Source organism: Lonchura striata, chromosome 14, assembly GCF_046129695.1.
Source record: "Lonchura striata isolate bLonStr1 chromosome 14, bLonStr1.mat, whole genome shotgun sequence".
Taxonomy (NCBI): domain Eukaryota; kingdom Metazoa; phylum Chordata; class Aves; order Passeriformes; family Estrildidae; genus Lonchura; species Lonchura striata.
This window is the reverse complement of record NC_134616.1, coordinates 11526900-11549878: the sequence shown is the minus strand read 5'-3', so window position 1 is coordinate 11549878 and position 22979 is coordinate 11526900. Positions and strand designations below refer to the sequence as shown.

The window sequence follows — 22979 nt, the reverse complement described above, 5'->3', positions numbered from 1 at the left end:
TATATCCCTATAAACAAATATCTTTTGATCTTTGGAATAAATTTAGTTTCAAAAGCATTCATTCCAGAATAAAGCAAAGGACAAGAAACAGGTTTTCTTACCTGAACATTTCCGCCACCTCTACAGTTGCCAGCCAGAAGCTGTAGGAATTGGCATAATAATTACAGGTGCCCCGGCCATGGCACTCGATGAACGGCGCTGAGCGGAATTCCTCCAAACAGGATCCAGGCGATGCCAAGGCCTGGCCAGAGCCCTCTGCTCCAGCACTCGTGTGCTAGTGGAGGAAAGAGAACACAAACAAGGATCTTAGGTGTTAAAAACTGAATGGCACAGCAGTCAGCTACTGAAAAGTCACTGTTCATTCTTGGCAGAGATAATGTGGTGTCAGGCACCTCCATAAACATCAGTGATGCTGGGACCTGGGTACTGTCAGTCTTGGCTGCCTTGGTTAGTGGACGAAGGTAAAATGACAACCCTTGCAGTTCTTATCAGTGTCCTAAAGCAGCTGAGGACACAGGTGGGCAGGCAGTAGCTGCTTCTGGAGTAGGAGGCAGTTCTTACCATCATGAAAGAGTAACCAATCCAGAGGGAGTCCCAGCCTGGAGGACATGAAGGGATCTGAATGGTCTGGCTGTGGACAGCTATCACCATAGCAGGAGCTTCACACACAACACATCTGGACACAGGGGAATACCAGAGAAACATGTGATGTTAAAATATAATAGGAGTATGTTTTATTAAGAATTTTTACACTGAAAAAGGGAACAAAACTCACCTGCAAGAAGCTCACCTATTAATCTAGACTTCTATTTCTCACATATTTTGTGACTGCAGTAAGAGTATTTTGGAGCTCAAATCTGTCTGTATTTCCACTACATTGGATAAAATACTGAAGCAGTTCCTGAAACAGAAACTGGAAGCTCAAAGTCCCCAAGTGAGTGCCTTAATTCTAAAGCCAATTGCTTCTATGTTCTTTCCTGTCCACAGTGATCTCACTCTGCTGACTACAAAGCTTGCTTGTTTGAGAAAAGCTGTACAGCCTCTTCTTATCACTGCTGCAGAGAGATGAACCTCTGCAGACAATGAATACTTTAAAACAAATTATTTTTCTAGTCTCTCCCAGAACAAAACATGACAGATTCATCTCTTAATTCCCAAGCTGCATGTTGGAAACACATGGCTGAGATGTACTGTTTCTCCAGATACTAAAACAGACCTGCTGGCCTGCTTTGCCTCACCGGCTAATGAACGGCTGAATGCTTTGCCCAGTCAGTGGCTCCATGCTCATCGGCATTGACTCGGGGGTTGACAGCCAGTAGGAATAGTCATTCCTTGATGCAAAGTTACAAACATTGTTGATGTTGCAGAACATGAAGGGCATTGTGCTGAAACGTCTAAGACAGCTCCCAGCAGTACCTACAGAGTAAAACACATAAGACAGCAAAGTTTTCACTTCATTGCTTTTTATAGCAATTCTTTCAGAACAGTACTTGTGGATCCTTCCTCTCCTATGAGTGCACAGCAAGTGCTATCAGATTGTCACATGGGGGAAAAACTTCACTTCTCCATTTTGGTTTATATTCCTTCATTCTGAATTACAATATGCATCCTTTGGAGATAGTAGATCTCAGTATGCAATCCCCATTCTCATCTAGAAATCTCCAAGACTGCTATGTCTTCAGAGAACCTGAGCATTCAAAGAAGCAGCTACAACATGTTTCCTCTTAAAGAGAGAGCATAGAGAATATCTCACCCAAATCCTGGCCGTGTGCTCTCTCATTTCCTTGCACATATAGAAGAGAGAATCCATCATATATTCTTGATGTTCCCTGAGGACACAGTGGTGTGTCGCTGGTCTGGCTGTGCCGAGTTATAAGGAATCCATGAGCAACAGAAGCTGTTCCAGGAGGACCAGGTGGGCCTTGTAAGCCATCAGGACCAGGAGGTCCTTGTATTCCTCGTGAACCTGTTCACATGAGAGAAACACAGCACAGTGTTGATTAACACCATTGCTTGCTCTTTTATGACCAGCATAGCTCTGGAAGGTTGTTGGTCTTGTGATTAAGTGCTTGTGTGTTAGGGCACCTGGTAGTTGTTAACACTGTCTTCCTGGATTTTTTTTTTTTTTCATTTAAGCTTGGTTGAATCAGGGAGATTGTCATAGGTGGTTGTAACAGTGGAACTTCTCTGTGTTGTAGGGGTATTGTGAAGTTAAATATTCTCAGGGCTGTCAGGCACTGCAGAGGACATGGCAGCCACCGGAATTACTTCAGTCAGCTTCCCACTTCCAAAATATACCTGTGTGTGCAGCTTAAGATAATGTTGAAATATCTTGCTCAAGATCACAAAATAAATGGTAGAACCAGAAACAGGGGCAAGTCTCACTCCAAGCCATGCTGTGGTAACACCTGAGCCAAAGCCCATCAAAATAAAAAGCTGCTGCCAGTTTTGGAATACGTTATTAAAGTGGAAAGAAGCTAGAACAGCCTTGAATGTGAGCAAAAATGAGTCAAATGACTGAGAAATGTATCAGAAAAGGCTGTTCTTGAACACCAATATCAGGAAATATAACTACAAATATTCAGACTGTGTTATTCTGCAGCCATTATTTACATTTTTTTACTAAAATAATGCAAACATATTTCATAGAGCTGCTCAGAGAAAAAGGAAAAATAGGTGTTATGGATTTTTGTATACTTTTAAACTGTTTTAGTTCTAATTAATTTTTCTCATAGGATGTAATACAGAGCTACTTAATGTCTATCACTTCTAGAAAATTGTCCCAGTGCCTAGTCTGATTTCTCAAATCCTAGTTCAGTAGTTCTAGGCAATACCTAAATGATAGTCCAATCTCTGAGTTTGGTGAAACTCTTTTATGAAGTCTGTTTGTTCCCACTCATAATTTCCATGCAAAATAAGCATTATTTTAAGCTCTCTCTTCAGTTTTTTACAATCTTCATTATCTCCTCTGCATCATCTATGTTGCAAAGGGGAAGCCATTAAGCTTGAGGTAAAGCACTTGACAATGTTACTCAGCAATGACCAGCAGTGTGTTGGTGCTGAGAATATTCCAAATCAAAGTATGTTCCGGTGCTTGTAATATTTCTGCATTAAGGAAATCCTAAAATTATGATTTTACCATTATTTCCATGAAGCAAAGATCTTATTTCCCAGTATTGACCTCCATTAGAAATGGGAGTCTTTTTCCAGTGAGTCCTCATAGCATAAACACCCTACCTGGCTGGCCTGGGAGACCTCTCTCTCCTTTTCGTCCTGCTGGACCATCAAAACCAGGAAGTCCATCTCTCCCTGGGTCACCAGGAAGACCAATTGGACCTAGAACACACAAAGCATAGCTGAAATAAAAGCTCTTGAAATCTCACTACAGAAATCTTCAAGTTGTCAGTGACTCATCTGTTGCTTCTTTCTGATAACATAAGAGGTGTCCATTAAACCAGATGTGTATAGTGGAATCCTGTGTTTATCTGTTATCTATTAACCTGCATTTCTCTCTTGCCCCTTGCTGAGGTCAGTAACTCATCTCTGCAGCCTGTGCCATGTCACTGGCACCTGCACTCTGGTAATTTCTGGTCATGTCCTCTGCAGCCACCTTGGATCGTACCTGGCAATCCCTGTGGCCCTGGCAATCCAGGTGGCCCTTTGGACCCAGGCTGTCCTGGAGGACCTGGGGAACCAGGATCACCTTTGACAACAATGCTTCGTCCAATGGTACCTGGTAAACCTGGTGGACCTGAGAGAAGGAAGATGGGTATTAGATAAACCAAGGTGGAAGACAGCATTAGAAGCAGTTTCTTTATTTCACGATCAGAAGCCAAGAGCTCCAACATTGCAAAAAAGAAAAGTGTATGTATAAGACAAAAAAGTACTCTTGGTGACCCCCTCTAAGGACCCTCTCAGAGGATTTAATTCATATAGACTGGATACAGAATATAAAACATTAGAATTACTTGTAGGAGCTAAAAAGGACAGGTTGGAATTACGTTGAAGATCTTGCTCACTTCACTTTGACTGCTGGCTGAGACCAACTCATCTACGTAACAAATTCCACTGACAGGAAGCAAAAGTGACAGTGCCACTACACAGGACTCCTACCTGGTGGGCCTGGCAGTCCCTGGCTGCCCGTGAGGCCAGCGGGTCCCGCAGGTCCAGTGGGACCCTTCATACCTGAAACATCAATTCACACAGTTACCCAGTGAAAGAACATGCTGTTCTACAAAGTCTGCTGCAGGAATGACCTAAACAGGCTGTTACTGTGTCCGGAGGTTTTGCTCAAAATGCTGGTTAAATACCTGGGAATACCCAGTGAAATACCTGGGAATCCTGGAACGCCTGGAACCCCAGGGTCACCCTTCATTCCATTCAGACCTGGACGACCAGGATCCCCCTGCAGAGAAGAGCCTCATGTTATTCCCTCATCTCAGCAGATCCAGAGGACCAGAATGGAACAGGTGGCTGGGGACAGCAAAGCACACTGGGGGCTGTGGAGGGCTGAGGCCATGGGGGCTGTCAGTGCGAGTGGGAACACGAGGCTGCGTCAACAGCTCCCACGGGAACATAGCAGGGACATCCTGCCTATGGGGGATAGCTGAGGAAAATATCCTCTTCCTTGCTACAAGACAGTTTGGCTTTTATTAAACTCCATGTTCCACCCAAATATATTCCATTATTATTTGATTTTAAAATTAACTAGGTGAAAACTCCATTTCTTGTCCTACCTGGCGTCCAGGTGGTCCTTGATCTCCCTTTGGACCAGTCAGGCCAGGTGGACCAGGTGGACCTGGGTTCCCTTTTTCCCCTTTAAGTCCTCCACTGCCTGGTGGCCCTCGTGGACCTTCTGGGCCTGGTGGACCTTAACATTGCAGAACAAATACGCACACATCAGTATATATCATTCATTCTGCCCAAGTTTGTGCCTTCAGTGTTAAAAAAAAACAAAAACAAAAAAAGAAAAAGATATTTTGGCTTAACTTCCTAGCTCTATTTCAGTGCTAAATTCAGGGTAAACTAAAAGGAAAACAAAGAGGAATTATTTGCACTACCCAAATCAGGAACCAAGGCCCCTTATCTAGCTGATGAAGCAGGTCTTTCCAGAAGGCAGTGCAGCTCTCCTGCATTAGCAGCTTACTGGTGACCAGACCAGTGTCTTTACTAGGAGCCAAGAAACCCAAAATTAGATGGTACAAATATCCCCTCTGCTGACCAGCATTACATTCACTATGTCTTAAGTGCTTCTTAACAGCCTGAATTCCTTTTGTAAGCTAGTCTCAACACTAACACAGTACAGTGTAAACATTGTAGTGCTGCTTTCTTGTTAGAATTAGACACACCTATTAAAGAGCTGTCTCCTGACTGCTGGGCAGCAGGAAGCTTGTCATTCTGCCTTGCCTACATAACCTGAGTTGCAGAAACTTCCTTATGTTGAATGACTCTTCCTGCAACTGGCTTTTTAAATCTTCAGTAGACTTACACTGTGTAAATCTAATAGAGAAACTGGGCTGGTCTTTAAATATTTTGCCTTTGCTACAGCCACATTAATCCAAAACAAAGCAGTGGGTATAAAAGAAAACTCTGATATCTGGAGAACTCAAAGATGAGACCTCCACCTTTGTCCCACCATCTAAAAGGAAGGTAACCAGTATTAATTTGTGGCAAAATAAACCATAAACAAGTGCAGCAACAGCCAATAACATTTTACAAGTTAGAGCTCATAATTGGATTAACAAAGAATTTTTTTTTGCAGGACAGTGCTATGACATTCTCTCCTGCATATGAATCTAACATTTAATCACTGTGCTGGATTTTCAGTCCTCCTGCAATTTTGAATCTCCTTTGACATCCTCATAGTCTATACCCAATAGATAAATTTGATGATTTGTGTTTCTGCATGCAAATTTGATTATAGAGTTCCTTCCTTTTTTAAATCAACAGCAGTTTTGTACCAGATTTCACACATATCCTGTAGCAGTTTCAGCTACAGAAAACATCCCATCATGCAAGGACTTTTTGTGTTCATTTTGCTCCTTCATACTGGTCTAGTACTGTACACATGCAAAATAATACCAGATTACCATCTGGGGCATGCTAGTCAAACACATACAGTCTGCAGAGTAACCACAGCCCTTGAAAAGACAATCCCAGAATCACAGGAAAACATCTGTTTCTCTTACATCAAGTGCAATGCAGTAAAACAAATTGCCCGAGTTAAGAGTCTAACCTGGAGGCCCTGGAAGGATCAGAGTTCACCAAAGCCCAATGATCGATGTTAGAAGGGTCAGACATCACACAGTACAAAACAAGATTACTAGTTAGAAATAGTACAGATGACAGCATATACACTACACAACAACCCATTTCACCAGCATATTTTGTATTTACAGTATAATCCACATGCATGCATAAAACCACACATGAATACACAAACATAGGTATTTTCAGATACTAGTTATTCTGGTGACTAGGCTCTACTGAAACTAATCTGACACTTCATTTAACAGCAAACTTAAAGCTTCACTAGAGAACGTTTTATTGCTTTAACATTACAGCTAAGGCCTATAAATGGTTAGTCCTTCTCACAACAGGTTTGGACTATGTAACCATTTCACTGACAATACTCAGCCTCACAGGCAAATAGGTAAATTATGCAATACAACTTACTCCTGTGCAAAGTTCTGCTTTGGGCAGGGAGGAAGTGTGACTAACAGAAGGACTTATCATCACTAATCAGGTATGAGCCTCAACTATATGTGAATACAATTCCAGGACTGAAAAGTAGGCTTAGGCCCTCGTTGAAACTGTAAGCAAGATTGACATGGATCAACAGGGCTGCAAATGCTGTAAGCAAAAATACAGCAGAACTTGCAAATTTTGAATTTGTCTTTACTGTTGGCATTGTTTTGTCGTGATAAAAATATTTCAAGATGCTAATTTGCCTACTCAAGATTATATGAAGAATGGCATGTGATAACACCCTTAGAAAAATTATTTAAATGCCCTCTCTAAAAAGATAAGCTGGTTGTCCCTACAATGCTCCTAAGTTAATATATATTTTTAGCTCCTGTGCCACTTGCATATTTCATGTCAGTGAAATGATTAAAATATATCAACATATCATCATGCAATTTGCAGCTAAAAACTGCAACAAATACACATCAGGTTTACCTCACAGCACTATTTCTTATATATTTGGTAAATTATTTTAAATACTAACTGTAATACAGTTGTTAAAAATAAAGACATGGACATTTCATTGTTACTGTTAAGTACTTATAAACAATATTTTACTGATAGGTAAGTTCTGCTATGATTTATAAATCAGTCCTACACATGTTCATCACTGAATTCTGGCTGATCACAGTTACAGGGTGGAACAAAATTTGATGCAATTGCTTAGTTCCTCTCAGCACCCCATGATGGCAGCTCTCTTTGAAAGTGTGGTTACTGCTTGGGTGACCACAGTCAAATTAAAAGGTAAAGCCACATTCTCTTTTTTTGACATGGCTATATAAAGATAGGATTCAAACATCAGGGGCTACCAAATTTGCTACCTCGTGGTGCTTAGGACAGCAGGCTGAAAACAAAAATGTATTCCTTTATTAAATTTCCATGACAGTTCTTTGCTGCCTGAAAGTCATCATAGCAAAACCTAAAGACATCATTATTAAATAGATATACCAAGTCATTTTCAGTCTAGACATGTTTCATGTCTAGATGTTTAAATCTTCCCAAGTGCCAGTTTGTGTTCCATGCTGATACACTAAGGTTACAATAAATGTCTCACCAATTCTGTCCCACTGCCCTAGTGCCAGGGAGGACATGGCTGTGAGCTTTATTTTCAATAAATACTTGTGCAAGGAAGAACTTTTCTCATTTCCTCTAACTGGGCTAGTGAAGTGAAACAATGGAAATAAGGATTTCTCTGCACCGAAAACTTAAAAGGCTCTAAATTGGGAATCTAAAACACAACTGTTAGTCTATATAAATTTTCCTACCAATACTGTTGGTATAAAAGAAGCATCTAATTTATTTAAGTCACTTGAGAGTGTCCAAAATCAACAGTAGCAGGTGCTACAAAAATGACTACTGTCACTTGCCCAAGCTGCAACACACAATTATGTAGCAAGTCATGGGAGGACAGTGCAATGTGCTTTTTTAAAAAAAGCTGAAAAATCAGAATATGTTGTTTCCAACTGCACTGAGGAAAAAAAAAAATGCTAAAAACAAGTTTCACAGCTGGGGACAGTTTATAAAAGCCTTGCAAATCTAGACTCGCATGGTCTTCACCATGGGCAGAGCAACTGCGTCCTTCCAGTGTCAGTCCCACAACATGGAAGATGGCTGAGAGCCAACTCTGAGCATTTTTTTCCCACCACAAATTAAAAGGTATGTCTGAAACATGACTCTGCATATCTACATTTAGACACTACAAAAGTAATACATTCATTTCCATGCAAAGTTATTATTTTGGAGTTACGGGTCTAACCTGAGGGACCTGGGAGTAGGGGGTCAGAATTCACCAAGGTCATCATTAGAACAAGGGGAAAAACATCAAAATTGTTAGAAATATCAACAAACTAACATATTCAACTAAACCTTTCTTTTTAGATTTAGCTCAATATTCCTTTACATACAGTGTGCAAAACACCAAACTATTATTATTTATAGCAAGGAAAATAGACATGTGGAATAACAGCAGTGTTCTGTTGCCCTGGAAATTGGCTTAATTTTATAATGAATTAATAAATCTATGCCAACACCATCTAGCAATGTTTATTTTAGGGGTAACTCAACTGGAGTCAGAGAGCTACATCATGTTTGACTTCATCTCTTTTACTAATCTTAGAATATACCCAGAAGTCAACAACAAACAGTACACGCAAACAGCTTCTTGTTTTATTTCTGTCCCTGGAAGGGGTAATTTGACAGCCACACAGCTGCTTTTATGAGTAACTGCCTTATGCTGAAATGTTACAAAATCAGCATTCCAACAATAGACTCTGTTATCATTGGAAACAAAAGGCTGGAGTGCTGATTGTACCAGAACTGCAATAATAGTTTGGTTTATCCACATTAGTTCACACGTAACTAAGCAAAACAAATGCTTCACTTTATACATTGCATGCAACAAAAATGAAAATAAGAGAAAGAAAGAGAGAAAGAGAGAGAACATGGCTGAGCAGAACCTCACTGGTTGTTTCCCCTGCTCATAAGCCTGCACAAAATGAGTCCCACCATTGCTCCACCTTCCCAGCTGATCAGAATCAGTAAACTTGATTTAGGCAGGGAAGTGTGAACAGGATGAGCAGCTCCATAAAACCCCAATGCTACAGCAGAGCAGAGATCTCAGTTGGTTCTTCTATTACACCTCAGAGGTTGCTTAGCCTGATGTACTTTTAAAGATGACTTTGAAGTACGGAGACGTCCTCTGTATAAGAAACTTTTAAAAATTAAAGCCTATACTGTTACGGACCAATCACTGTCCTAGGCCAAAATTTGAATCACTGTACTACTGTATACAGAAGAACTAACAAAATCCAAAGCAAACAGGGATACAAATGTGCTGCAGGGATGCTTTGCTGCCTGGTTAGAGCCCCTGGGACACAGCAGGGAGTCAGTTCCTCCAGGAAAAAGGAGGAAGGCTTGCACTCCTCATTCTACTAACCAAAAGGAAACGAGGAAGACATTGTTCCTGGCTGGGGATTATTAACCCATAGGGTGGTTGTTCTACATCAGTCACACACAAAACAGTTTTAGGATGAAACACAACTGAAGGATTTTCACTGGCACTAAAAGAAAACCTCATTATACTGGCAAACAGCACCCAAGTTCTAAGGTGTTATAGATTAAAACCAATGTTTATAATGACTCTTTTTAAATACACAGTTAGGGTATATGAGTTCATAGCCTACTCTGCAAAAGAAAAAACTCATATTGCCATTGGTAATAACATATGGCTCAATTCCAGCTCTAGGGAAAATATTTTGATAAAATTTCATTCAAAGAAACATTATTGAGTGTGACTGCCTCCTCTTGTGTCAGAAGCGAATGAGGAAAATGGGACTCTTTAAATCTTTTCAACTGTATACTGCAAAGCTAAACTCTCCCTTGATACCCAAAAATCAACAATATCTGTGTTGCAGCTATTTTACAAATGTACTAACTCAAAACTAACTTTCCTCAGAAAAGTCTTTTATTTAAAGAATAATTTGAGGGCAATAAATAAAAATATTGCCTCACCATTAATCTGCAAAGGAAAAAAAAATCCCTGTCATCAACCAACAGCTTGGTTTGAAAGCAGTCTCCTTTAGGGAGATCAAGCCTGTTATGCAAGATGAATCTTAGATGTAGCAAAGTACTTCTGGATTTAAGGTCCAGAACTAAGCTTGAGCTGGAGCTGTGGCAGGTTCATTTAAATTAGTTTTTTTTCAAGAGCAGTATCTAAATGCAAATAAACATTCTGTAACACAAAATAGAAATCAATTTCTAACACAGGCCAGCCAGGTAGGTGCTCAGCAATGTTAACTCAGTGTAGAATTTTCTCATTCCCAGAATTAGTTGGTGCAGGAATAAGATGCAAACATGGAATGGAAAGATGAACATGGCACGATGGAGCACAGAGTCCACGGGAGCCACGTGACACAGTGGAGCAATGACTGGTGTTACATGGCCTGGAGATGAGGAGCAGTATCCAATCTGACCATGCTGGGATGCTAGTGGGAATTGGATTTTCATGACTCTTAGGATGATGGGGCTTGTTACTTTTGGTTTTTTGTGCGCGGTGACGTTTGCTGATCGCGTGACAACACTGCAAAGGTCTCAGATGTTCAGAGGTGCTCGTGAGTGATTATTGGGGCAGCATGCGGAGACCCTCCCACGTGGGAACGCCTTTGATTTTTGCTGCCAGGCATCCAAAATTTAGAGAAACTGAGGCTAGTTATATTTATAGATACTGGGTTTTTTTGGCAACATAATTCTCTGGTTGCCCACACACCTATGCCATGAGGCTTGACCTTATCCATCCAAATAAACTGAGCCAATTTAAAGGCTGATGACCTACCAGCAAAGTATCAAAGTCTGATGTTCACAGATATGAATCATGCTCTTACCTGGCCTTCCTGGAACACCTGGTGGGCCAGGGCTACCTTTAGGACCTTCTAGAGGTGGCCCTGGTATTCCTGGTGGACCTGGTGGACCCTGAAGACCAGGGAATCCCTGGAAACCTGGTTCTCCCTTCGGTCCTGGAAGTCCAGGGGGTCCTGGTGGGCCAGGCAACCCCAGCTCTCCTTTTTGCCCTGTAGAAAGTCGTATTTGTGAATACTGTTAGAAGTTTATATAAAGCCCAAAAGCCAACTTGCAAAGCCATTTCTCTCTCTTGCAGAAGGCACAAGTCTGGCCACAACTCCCCTTATTTGCAGGGTGAGGCAGAGTAAAATTGTCTAACATTCAGAAAAGAGTGAGGGCTAATATTTCTTGCAGGAGAAAGCACCATAGCTTATAACATGTTAAAAAGCCAGTGATGCTGTAATTCATAAACATCCTTGGAGACTGTAAGCCTACAAATAAGGCTTTCTGTAAAGAAATCTGTCAGTATTAAGACTTTATCCTTTTTTGAGATATTGCTGAAAATTATGACATGCAAAAATTTCAAGTAAGCCTGGAGAATTTAGGAGCTTTAATGCTACCAGAGAAGAGCAATGTATCAAGTACCTATACTTTCAAAGCATCTTCATTTCTCATCTGTTGTATGAATTTACTGACACCAATCAGCAAAGTTCCACACAATGCAATATTGCTCTGTGTGCATTTGTTCTGGCTGCACAATTGCTAATTGACAAAATACAGTGGTCAGTAATAAACGGTCTTTATTGCTGTGGTTAATTTAAAACAGTCTGATGAGGAAAAAAAAATTATTGGTAGCTATAGCATTCGTTACAAAAAAACAAAAACAAAACATACCCTTCTTGGTTTTGGTGTGTAAATGTATTTTACATTGAACCTTTTTAGCAATGGGCAACAGAAAAGCTTTACCTGACAATCCTGGGAGCCCTGGGGGTCCTGGACGCCCAAAACCTGGTAGACCTGAAAAAAAGACAGATTTAGACAAAAATTAATATTTAGCTTTCAGGTCTCCAGGAATGGGAATATGAGGCTTAGAACAATGAGAGTGCAGTTCATCTAAATAAGTGATCCTTGAGATTGCTTGGATTGTCATTCACTTACCAGCCTTCCCCAACGTTGGAGGTTTTGCTGTTGAATGCATTCCTAACTTTCATAACTGTTTCCATCCCCTTGCAATCAATTCTTTCAGATTTTGGGAGTTACTATGTTGGCATTTTTGTCTGAAGATCTGTCTTTACAGCAGGGATCACACAGTTTATCCACTGTGTAACTGAGCTGAAGCAATACAGCTACCATGGAATACAGGAACAGGTAATAAAATCCAGGAGAGCTGACTGAATTCTTGTCCTGTGCCTCCCTGGCAGCTTGACGGCACCCTTTGTGAGCCACCCAGCAGCCAGGAACCACAGAACAGCTTTGAGGGTGTAAGGGCAGTTACAGGAAAGAAAGACTAGTGCAAGCAGGACATGTCAAAGCAGAGTGAAGAGGAGGAGAGAAACAGGAAGGGCACCTAACCTGGTTCACCCTTCTGACCCGCTGGTCCAGGGATACCATCTCGACCAGGCTGTCCCTTTTCTCCTGAAGGACCAGGAGGGCCAGGACGACCAATATCACCTAAAACAAGGATGGAACACATCAGCATAGTCTTGCCTAAACTGCAGTAAAGAAAACCAGCATCCCCTTCACCACCATCTGAATATAAAGGTGTGTTAATGCAATAAAAGATTTACAGGGGTGTAATCTTAAAATTAAACCTCTCTCACCCCTGACAATTCAGAAAAGTCTTTTAGGGCTGTGAATTTTCAAGAAATTACTGTTGCTAAAAATATAATGCTTCCCTTTAGAATAAATTATGATTTTGTTCCTATAAAAACACATTAGCCCACTGTAATACTTAGCATAAATAAAGCTGGTAAGTACAGAAAGAGTTAACTTCTTGTTTCAATAGCTAATGAATTGACAGCAAATACAAGTCCTCAAAAGAAAGTTAAATTTCTTTGTTGTTTAATTTTGGTGAATTAAGTGTGTGCAATGGTGTTTGAGCATGCATGTACATATGGATACATTTCCATTATGAAAAAGGTAAGACATGAAGTGCCTTCATGTGTTGTGTTTTTCACAGAAGCAGCTGAACTCTGCTGCACTGTCCGTGCTCACCTACTGGCCCAGGTGGTCCAGGCAGGCCAGGATTACCTGGAGGGCCCTCAATACCTTTTGGTCCTGGAATTCCTGGTGTTCCTGTAAAATGCAGGCATTTCAATCAAATAATGAACAAAACTGACTTTTCAGCAGATGCTACGATCTGAGATGCCATAAGTAACAAACAAGTTAATTTTACCAAGATACTGTATGCTCATTTTGCAGATTTACAGCTGGTCAAGGAGATGAATTAGAAAGCAAAGAATGCACAGAAACAAAACATGCTGGTACAACTACTCTTGCTGGTACTCTCAAGCCTCCTCTTAACAGGCGAGTGCTCATGGCCAAGGACACAGCAACTCAAAAGTTACCATTGTACAGACAGATGTTTCTGCTTGACAACAAATTGAAAGCATTATGAGCTGGGATTGAATAGTTGTTTCCCAATCCTCTTTTCCCTTCCTGAAAAAGTAAAAATGATCTTAGAGTTTACCCTGGATTCTCACCCCTACAGCATGAGCTGAGTGGGAGGCAGGAGAAACACCTGATCTGTTGCATGTCTGCTCTGAGCAGCACCTGAGCCTGGTCAAGGCAGTGTCTCAATACACCTTGTGGCTGTTCAGTCTTTCAGGCATGACATGAAACAGAGGGTAAAAACTGTCAGGCTCATGGCCAGGTTTTGTTTTCTTCTGAGCTTCCTGCTGTCAATGACCACAATTCTAAATTCCCTAATTTTCTAAACCAAAGCAGCTCAAGCATGTTTGTAAAACAGCCTTTAGTGCTGTAAATGCAGCAGAGGCAAAAACTTTGTTTCCTTAAATTTTGAATGAAAAAACTGACATACACCTGTGAACAACCACTATTAATATTTTTTAAAGAACAAAATGTAAAACCTAATTTAATTATATTTCAGAGATTTCTCTTTATAAAATATTTTTTTGACAATAAATGCTATGAAGAACACTGCTAAGTCTTCCAGGATGGCACTTTTTTATTGATTCATGAAGAAAAAGATATAGATACTTCTTTTTTTTGACCCCAATATTTGTGTGTTAGAGGAGGTTAAGAGTGAGTGCTATGGAGAGTATTAACTAACACAGCTGCTCCATCCCCTCAGAGCAGATGAACAACTTCAGAAGAGACTCATAAGAGATGCATTCCCACACTTTTGCAGTGACAATTCCAACAGCATAAAGCTTGGAAGCAGCAGATTGCCAGAAACTCTGAGAAACTGGAGTCTCCCCCAGCTACCCACTGTGTTTAGCTGTTCATATTGATATTAGCAAGAGGGGAATTAAAAAAAAAAAAAAATCTCTTGAGAATTACCTGGGAATCCAGGAAGGCCTGGTTCTCCTTTTGCACCTGGACTGCCTGGAAATCCAGGCAAGCCAGGATTTCCAGCTATGCCTTTAGAGCCTGGACTACCTGGGTATCCAGGCAAGCCAAGATCACCCTGGAAAACATTAAGCAGAAATAAGAACCCAGACTTCGTAAGATAGGAAAGTCCTTATTGTATGTTCCCCATCCTACCATCACATCAGGGTCACAAGTATATTGTGTACACCTCTCTTCATATCCAGTTAATGTCAATCATCTCAACACAAAATTAAGCAAAAACAGCAAGAGTAAAGACTTCAACAGTCTTCCCATATAATTTTGTGTACAGTATCATAGTTTTTCCTCAGGACTGGCCTATGTTAAAGAAAAAAGTATCTTCCTTTCTTCCAGCATGATCAGATTTCTACCCCATGACAATGCAGAATAAAAAGGAAATCAGTGCAGCTTTAGTCATGCAATGTTTTTGCTAAGTTAATTGTGCACAACATCAATTGCAAGGCATCAGTGAAGACTGTTAGACATTCTGAAGATCTTTTTGTCACTTTATTGTGGGTGGCACAAAGGATGATATAGGTGAATATTAATTAAAATACTTTATACAGACTTTAAAATTTTAAGCAGCAGCAATCATGCTGCATTATCAGTAAGTTATTCTTAAATGCATTGCTGAATTTTTTAGGAATTAACTACATAATTAAACAGGGGGACAATAATATTAATTATATAAATCCCTAGCAACTACAAAAGTGTCACAGTGAAGATGAGGCCACTAAATAAACCCAACTTGAAAAGTCTGGTAAACAATCTTCTCCTTTAACCTCATTAAGTTATATATAAATATTTCCACCTTTAAAATTAGAATTTTTTATCTCACCTGCAAAGTCCACCCAGCTCATTACTAATATATTTATATACATATTTACAGTTATACATAGTATATATTAAGTAACAGTTGAGGGGGAAAAAGTCAACACAAAATCTAATTTCCTAATGGAATTTTCAATTGGAAGGATTTTGTACCTTTGGTCCGGGGGGGCCAGGAATGCCAATGCTTGAAAGACCAGGGTCACCTTTCTCCCCTTTCAGTCCAGGAAACCCTGCAGGCCCAGGCTGCCCTGGACGTCCTGCTAGTCCTTGGCTGCCTTTAAGCCCAGGGGGACCTGTCCAAAAGATAAAATGAAATTAAAATAAATATAAATAGAACTTCTGCAGTAATTTACAGAAATCATTCAAAGTACAGAAACTGAACTAGAAATGCCCAATAATTTGACTGACTGGCCTTGAATACCTAATGTTATTTTACTTTAAGAAACAAACTAAAACAATTACCTAAAAATCTTCATTATGTATGTAGGGCTTTATGCAATCCTCATCTTTATTGCTATTATTACATGCTAGACACAAGCAGAGTCATCTTTGGAGTATAAAAGGAGAACACTAGCCCAAATGAAGTAAAATTCAACACAGAAACTAACCTGGAAGACCCATCTCTCCCATAGCTCCTTTTAATCCTGGAGGTCCTGTTGGTCCTGGCTGCCCAGGAAGCCCCATGTCTCCCTTGATGCCTAGGAAAGGTGTGATTGAGTTAATTAATGGCAATAATTACAGGTTTCTGATATCCATACATTCTCATATGACCATGCTTATCATCTGATTACAAGCAATGGATTTGGAGGTGCTTTAGGCCTCATACTGCTCCTACTTGCTCTTCCACACTTGTAGTAAAATATTCAACACCTTCATTTTGTTGCAAGCAGGGCCACTGCTTATTTGTTTTGAAGTAAGTCTAATGAAATAGGCTAAATCTCAGTCCAGGATTTAGTCACCATCTGAAAGGATTCTGGTGTGACACAGTCTCTCATGCAGAATGAACACATTATCTCCTCATGTGCAACAAGCATTCAGCAGCTTCTTTTACAGATTTAAATGCAACCTACAATGCCCAAATTAGATGAGTCCTGGATGTTAACAATTATTCCCCAAGCTCAAAAAATTATTTTGAGCAAGGCCTAGATTAGACACAGCAAGCAAGGACTCAAGATCTCACATAAATTGTTACAGCTCTAGGGAGAAGTGGTGCAAAACAGAATTAGTTTTCTTGGTCCTTGCAATTCTTTAAAGCAAATATTTGACATTCAGACAGCCTTTGCAATGCATCCATTTGGCCATTTTCAAAATATAATGCTTAGCAATATACAAAATAAACACACAAAGTGAAAGTCCTATTGGCAGGTTCTGCAGTCACGTTGCTTGCTCAAGCAGCAGGTACGTTTCCAGTCATCCTAAAAGGCACCTTAATCTTTAATGGGATCAGTTTAAACCTGCTCTTGCCTCTGTTTGAAGGGAAGAGCTTCAAGCATATGTTTGGATAATGACTTTAAATGTCCCAAAACTGTGCTGCAGTTTTAAGTGCAAATCCCTAAGGTTAGTTTAGATATAAGTGGATTAACATCCCAACTCCATGTGATGAAAACACATGCAAATCTCTATTCAAAGCTGTCCAGCTGAAGTCTTGTTTACTGACCTGGCAATCCTGGCACACCTGGTGGGCCACTAAGTCCTGGTGGGCCTGGGTCACCTGGGAGACCTTGATAACCTTTCTGGCCTGATAAACCAGGAATACCTCAAGGGTAAAAGACACATTTTATTATTATTACTATCACTACTACTGTATGTTTTCTTTTACCTTAAGAGATCAGATGTAGCTATGGATGAATAAAAACCAAATAGGATATTTTCCTCAGTAAATATAATTACTGCTAGCTTAGCAAAGAGAAGTATCACAGAACACAAAGTATTCGTTCTGGAAAATTTAAAATTACTACAGGACAGGAACAAAATAAGTAGACAAAAAAAGTAACTTCATGACTAATGCCAATATACTTCATTCAAGGGCTGTCTTCTGGATGAGCAGACACCATTCTAACCTCTGCATTCACCCAGATTATTTACATATAAGTTAAATTACATTGCTACAAAATCACTTTGGGACTAATATATTATAAAATTAATGCAGGTCTTTTAGTTGATTTTTATGAATTTTATGTGGCTGTTATCCCATAAGAACTTTGTGTTGCCCTGCTGATGTAGTTAAACCTGCCTTCCACAGGAAAAGAAAACCAGTGTCTTAGGAGCCTATCTAGGCTTGAGAGAAATTAATACAATAGGTAAATAAGCACAATAATGGCTGGGGCAACATTAGGGAAAAGCATTCTGGCTCTCTCTAGGGTAGAATAGTTTTACTCTTCTCAAGACTAAATTGAGAGTTCAAAGGAGACATCAGAACCCTTGGTGGGGGAGGAGGAAGAAGCCAGCAAGAATGAGAGAACACAGACTTGACAAAGACTTCCAGGCTGCCAACTTCCCAAGCAGAAACACACACAGAGATGACATTTAGCTAATCAGTGGTTCAGAGAGACACCCAAAGGGAGAATATAGAGGTGGTGCATGAGCAGATGACCTGAGCAATTTCATCCTATGTGGCAAAGACTGAAGGGCCTTTGAGACAGCAGGAATGCAGCCAGGACAGCAGCTATGTACACTCTCTCATCATGCTTAGGAATAACTCCTAGAAGACTGAATTGTAATCCTGCTGAAAGCACCTTAGTGCTATTACAAAACTGCCATGTGCCAAATAACAGTAACAGCTAATGAACAAGGACACTGCAAACTAACCATAAAGAGGAACTTGGTCACAAAACCCCTTTTTAAAAAAGCCTAAATACAACAGCCTTAAACCACATTTATATTCCAAGTTATTTTTTTTTTTCTGTAAGAATGAATGAATAGTAATTGCACAGCTCACTACTATGTGTGGAGGACAAACCACCTCCCCATATCCACATGCAAAGTGCCTTACCTGGAACACCCGGCTCGCCTTTTTCTCCTTTTGCTCCCAGGTGTTTGGGATCAAGTGTTCCAGGTGGGCCTGGCAGACCTGCTTCACCTTTGATGCCTTTCTGCCCCACTGGTCCAGGAGGTCCTGGTGGACCAGGTAATCCACTATTACCTACAGAAGGTACAGCCAACAAAAGGAAAAAGAATCGTTAAGTTAGGCTAATGTCCTTGTAATGGTTTTTCTTACATAGGCATTCCATGATTTATTAATGAGGTTGGAATTCACCAAAGGATCAGGCAGTTTATGGAAGGTGCTGCACAGCATCTTTAGCCCTGGAACAAGGCTGAGTGAATGGAGTGCACAGGGGTGTCTGCCAGCTCTGGGCAGCAGAGGCAGCAGCTGTGTCTGAGCCATGCTATGCTACCAGCACAAAGGCATCACAACAGCTACAGCAGCTTTGGACTCAGAGCCTCCTTGTTCTGGAGAGGTGAACTGGGTTTGCTTCTACCAAACTTTCAAAATTCATCTCCAACAAGGGGGTTGGGAAAATGCAGAGGAAAGAGACTCTCTGTGATACCTATATAGCTAATTCTTGATGACTCCATAATCCTAAGCTACTGATTTTCATTTTTCTGCTGTTTTAAGCAGATTTCAAAACACAATGCAGAAATATTGCCCTACTTCAATGCCATCAATCCAAAGGAAATGTTTCTAAAATAGCTACCAGTTCATGACATCAACGAAATAGTGATTGAATGCTATGGCTAAAAAATGCAAAGCAATTCTGAACATCAGCATTGTCACAAGACAATAACTTAGGTAGGTCCCAGAAATTAAAACCTAGATATTAGTATTACAAAACCTCTTTCAACACAGGATGGGGAAAACAGCATTTTGTATCCCTTTAGGGGTGAATAAAACAAACATTACCTTTCAAGCCAGGCAGACCATTTCTTCCAGGAGTTCCTGGAGGCCCTGGCGGACCAGGAGCTCCCATGACACCCATTTCACCTTTGGCACCTAAAAGCATTGAACCAACCACACTGTCATTCTGAACAGAGATTCAAAACCTGACAGGTACCTTAAATTTGCTTCTCTGGATCTCTATGGTATTTATTAACCAGCACATGCTTGTTTGAAGGGGATTACAAGCACTCATTTATTGTATAAATTAATATCAGATAAAATGACACTTGAAAATTGTGGCAATTTTTCCAGTTAGTTCATGAGAAGAAAACTTGCACTGCTCTGCTACAGTAGAAAGCATGTTTATATCTCCAAGAGGTTTAATTCCCTGGTTTGAAACACAAATACTAGTTGGAACAAACTTGAATATAGTGAAAGGCAAGAAGACAATTAAATATACACTACTTCTAGAACCTTTCGTACTGGTCCCTCTATCCAAGAGATTATCAAAATTAATTTTTTTTATTTCTTTTTTAAAGGCCAAAACAGACTAGCTCAACTGAATAGTCTAACGCTTAGAATAAGGAAATTAATACTTAAAATTAAGTATCATTTATCCTGATTTTCTTTAAACAAATTCTTAAATGAAAAAGAATAAGGTATGAAATATTTAAATCAAGTTACAGGGAAGAGTGAAAAGGTAACAAGGATTTTAATGCAACAAATATTGTTACAAAGTTTTTTTTTAAAGTATGAGGTGTAATGGTTACATATATCCAACTTTAAATAGATTGGATAAACACCTTAAGCACATTAAGCTGGCACGGCCAAGCATAAAGAGCTTACCACCTGCGACTGCAGTTTGGTTTTTCTCCATAGGTAAAATACATGAACTTACCTGGAAATCCAGGTATTCCATCCCTGCCAGGGGGTCCAGGTGAGCCCTGAGGCCCTGGTAGTCCAGGGGGTCCTGGATATCCTGGAGCTCCTTGGTCCCCTGGAGGACCAGGAATATCGAAGCCTGGAGGACCTGGATCCCCTTTTTCTCCTGGAATGCCTTGCAGCCCTAGACAATGTGGTTAAGACACAACCTTTTAGCAAAAAGTCAGGCAAGGCTGAGATCTGTGTCTGGGTATAGCACCATAGGAATAGTTTTAATTGCAATCCATTCCTAGCACTGCTGAAAACCCTGCAATTATTCTAAAACAATTTATTTTTTAATGGCTTAAGTGTTAGAAAGCCATGTTCTCCTGAAAAGAAACATGACTAAAATTTTACTAAGATGAAGCAAATGCAATTCAAGTCTCAAAAGGAAAACAACTCTCTTCAACAACATTTTAAATCTGATTAATAAAAGAAAAAGCCAAATTGATTAGACTAGTTTGTATTTAAAAATTATTCAGATCCACATATTTCCATGAATTATTTAATTTTCCTACAATATAAGATAACATCAGCTGAATATTTTTGAGGGTTAGCAAAATTCTGCACTGCATTGTATTTTCCCTGAATGAAAAATAATAATTGTCAAAACTTGCTTAAGATTGTTCATTGCTAGTGACCCAGAGCTCAAGACACTGAAGCAAGCAGGTGGCTCATCTCCCTCCAGTGCACAGTCAGTGAAGATGCTCACTGTGGAAATGTAGCTGACCAAAAAGGAGAATTCATAAATCTCAACTTAAGAAAAGGCTTTGGTAAAGAAACCACAGTACCTGGGGGACCTGAGGTTCAAAAGCCAACGAGTTAGAGCTCATCAGGAAGTTGAGACAGGTAGCAGTAAGCAGTTGTAATAGTCATTAAGTTAGGAAACAAAATAAATCACATATAGATTAGAACAAAGACAAAAAAAAAAATCTATCTAAAGTTACCGAAAACAGATCTAAATACAAAGAATTCAATGCTAATGCAGCTAAGAGAAACAGGACTGCAAGGAAACTTGGAGATCTTTTTAAAAGTGCATCCATCTCTGTATACAGAAGCCACAAACACAGATATTTTCAAATATGGACGGTACATTAAAAAAAAAAAATCCCTTCTCTCTTTATCTAATGTTCTCTACAAAAGTGGGGAACAAGCTTTTTCTGATATGCTTCTTACAAAATTCTCATTTCTAGACACTGGCATGGACCCTTTCTGAACACCAGAGTACACCTGATCGATCAGCTTCTCATTGATTTGTCCCACATTCTGTTAAATCCCTCCAAATATGGATTTTCAAAAGATGTTCCTTTCTTATTACACAAAATAAAAAAAACTTCCAGTATTTTTCCACATTCTTTTAGTTCTATTGTGCAAGCATGCATTGTTACACCACAGATGGTATATTGCATGTTGCATGCCCTGGCATAATCTGAGATAATTGACACCGCCATGCCAAAACCTCATCAATAACTCCAAGGCAGCAGAATTCCAACTCTGTAATGGTGACCCCACTCTCAGCTGCAGGAACAAGTTTAGGAGTATGTCATCATGTGTTCTTTGCACACTGAAAAGGCAGATTAAATTTTCTTGATGGCATAAGATGTAGAGTTCCATTGATTTAATTCTAAGCATGTTCCCCTCTGGCAGCAGCTTATCACTGCTTTAAAGCATGGTGTCATGTGCCTGGAGTGGCTATTTTGCACAGAAAAAACACAGTACCAGATGATGGACAGGGGATACACATACTCTGTGTTCAAGGGCTTTCTATCAGCAAATAGAAAAAAAAAGAAAACATAATATATAGGACAAACTCCATACCTAGAATGGTAAAGTTATTTTTTAAAATAGAAATTAATTCCAATCTAATTTCTGGTCTCAAAAAATGTGACCACATCATAACTAGAACAATATAGACAACACAATACATTCTAAAGTAATTTGCTACATATTAAAAAAAGGAAAAATGTTGTGCTATTGCAAACTACTTGAATAAATGGTGGTACAGAAAAAGGAAATTCTGAACAGGGACTTCCTTCCAAGAATTTTCCAAATTACTTGAAAAACAGAGTCCCAGAAACTTTACCCTAATGCTGCATAAAGGATCAGAATCAAAACAGCCTAGTAAAACACAGTGGATGGGAGAAGGGAATGTAAGGCATTCTGCACAAAACAGAGACAGAGCAGTGCCAAGGGAAATAAGGATTTCTCAAGCAGGACCTTCCAGCATGCACCAGATTTCAGAGCCCCATGCTGTTAATAGCCACACTGATTAGTCAGTACAGACACGAAGAGTGAAAATAGAGGCATTTCAAATCCATCAACTCTAGTAATCATTGTGCATTGTCAGCATTGGTATTTTACAGAATAAATTGGTGGTCACATGAAATCAAACTCTGGCTAGCACCAAGGGAGATGTTACAGGAAGATAAAAGAGCATGCACTGGATGAAACATTCAAACCCACACTAATACATCCCCCTCACCCCAAAATCAAGCCCTTCTGTTTCAGTTTAGCCTCCAGTGCAGCTCAGGACCCTGTAGTCAGCACAGCCAGCCAGGCACAGGACCCACTGCTGCCCCAGGGAGCCCGTGTCTGCCTTGTCCCAACCCCTTCTGTCCCTTGCTCCCCACACTGGGCACATCCCAGGCTTGCTGGTGCCGACCACATGTTCCTTGCCCCACTCAGCAAGAACATATTTAAA

At 40.0% G+C, this 22979-nt stretch overlaps 1 protein-coding gene across 1 annotated transcript in view; it reads right to left on the bottom strand.

Moving 5' to 3' along the window:
• The window catches only part of COL4A5 (collagen type IV alpha 5 chain), a 71372-nt gene that overhangs the window by 2857 nt on the left and 45536 nt on the right, over positions 1 to 22979 (bottom strand). Inside the window, exons 31-51 of the mRNA XM_021547744.3 lie at positions 20256 to 20423; positions 19382 to 19471; positions 18473 to 18622; positions 17138 to 17236; positions 16089 to 16178; positions 15634 to 15773; positions 14602 to 14728; positions 13294 to 13374; positions 12652 to 12750; positions 12046 to 12096; positions 11118 to 11309; positions 8725 to 8736; positions 4737 to 4870; positions 4333 to 4405; positions 4114 to 4185; positions 3623 to 3751; positions 3238 to 3336; positions 1754 to 1966; positions 1239 to 1416; positions 562 to 676; positions 102 to 274 (exon numbers count right to left, since the gene is read on the bottom strand). Of these exons, the coding sequence (XP_021403419.1) occupies positions 102 to 274; positions 562 to 676; positions 1239 to 1416; positions 1754 to 1966; positions 3238 to 3336; positions 3623 to 3751; positions 4114 to 4185; positions 4333 to 4405; positions 4737 to 4870; positions 8725 to 8736; positions 11118 to 11309; positions 12046 to 12096; positions 12652 to 12750; positions 13294 to 13374; positions 14602 to 14728; positions 15634 to 15773; positions 16089 to 16178; positions 17138 to 17236; positions 18473 to 18622; positions 19382 to 19471; positions 20256 to 20423 (2485 nt within the window). The remainder of the gene's footprint in view (positions 1 to 101; positions 275 to 561; positions 677 to 1238; positions 1417 to 1753; positions 1967 to 3237; positions 3337 to 3622; positions 3752 to 4113; positions 4186 to 4332; positions 4406 to 4736; positions 4871 to 8724; positions 8737 to 11117; positions 11310 to 12045; positions 12097 to 12651; positions 12751 to 13293; positions 13375 to 14601; positions 14729 to 15633; positions 15774 to 16088; positions 16179 to 17137; positions 17237 to 18472; positions 18623 to 19381; positions 19472 to 20255; positions 20424 to 22979) is intronic.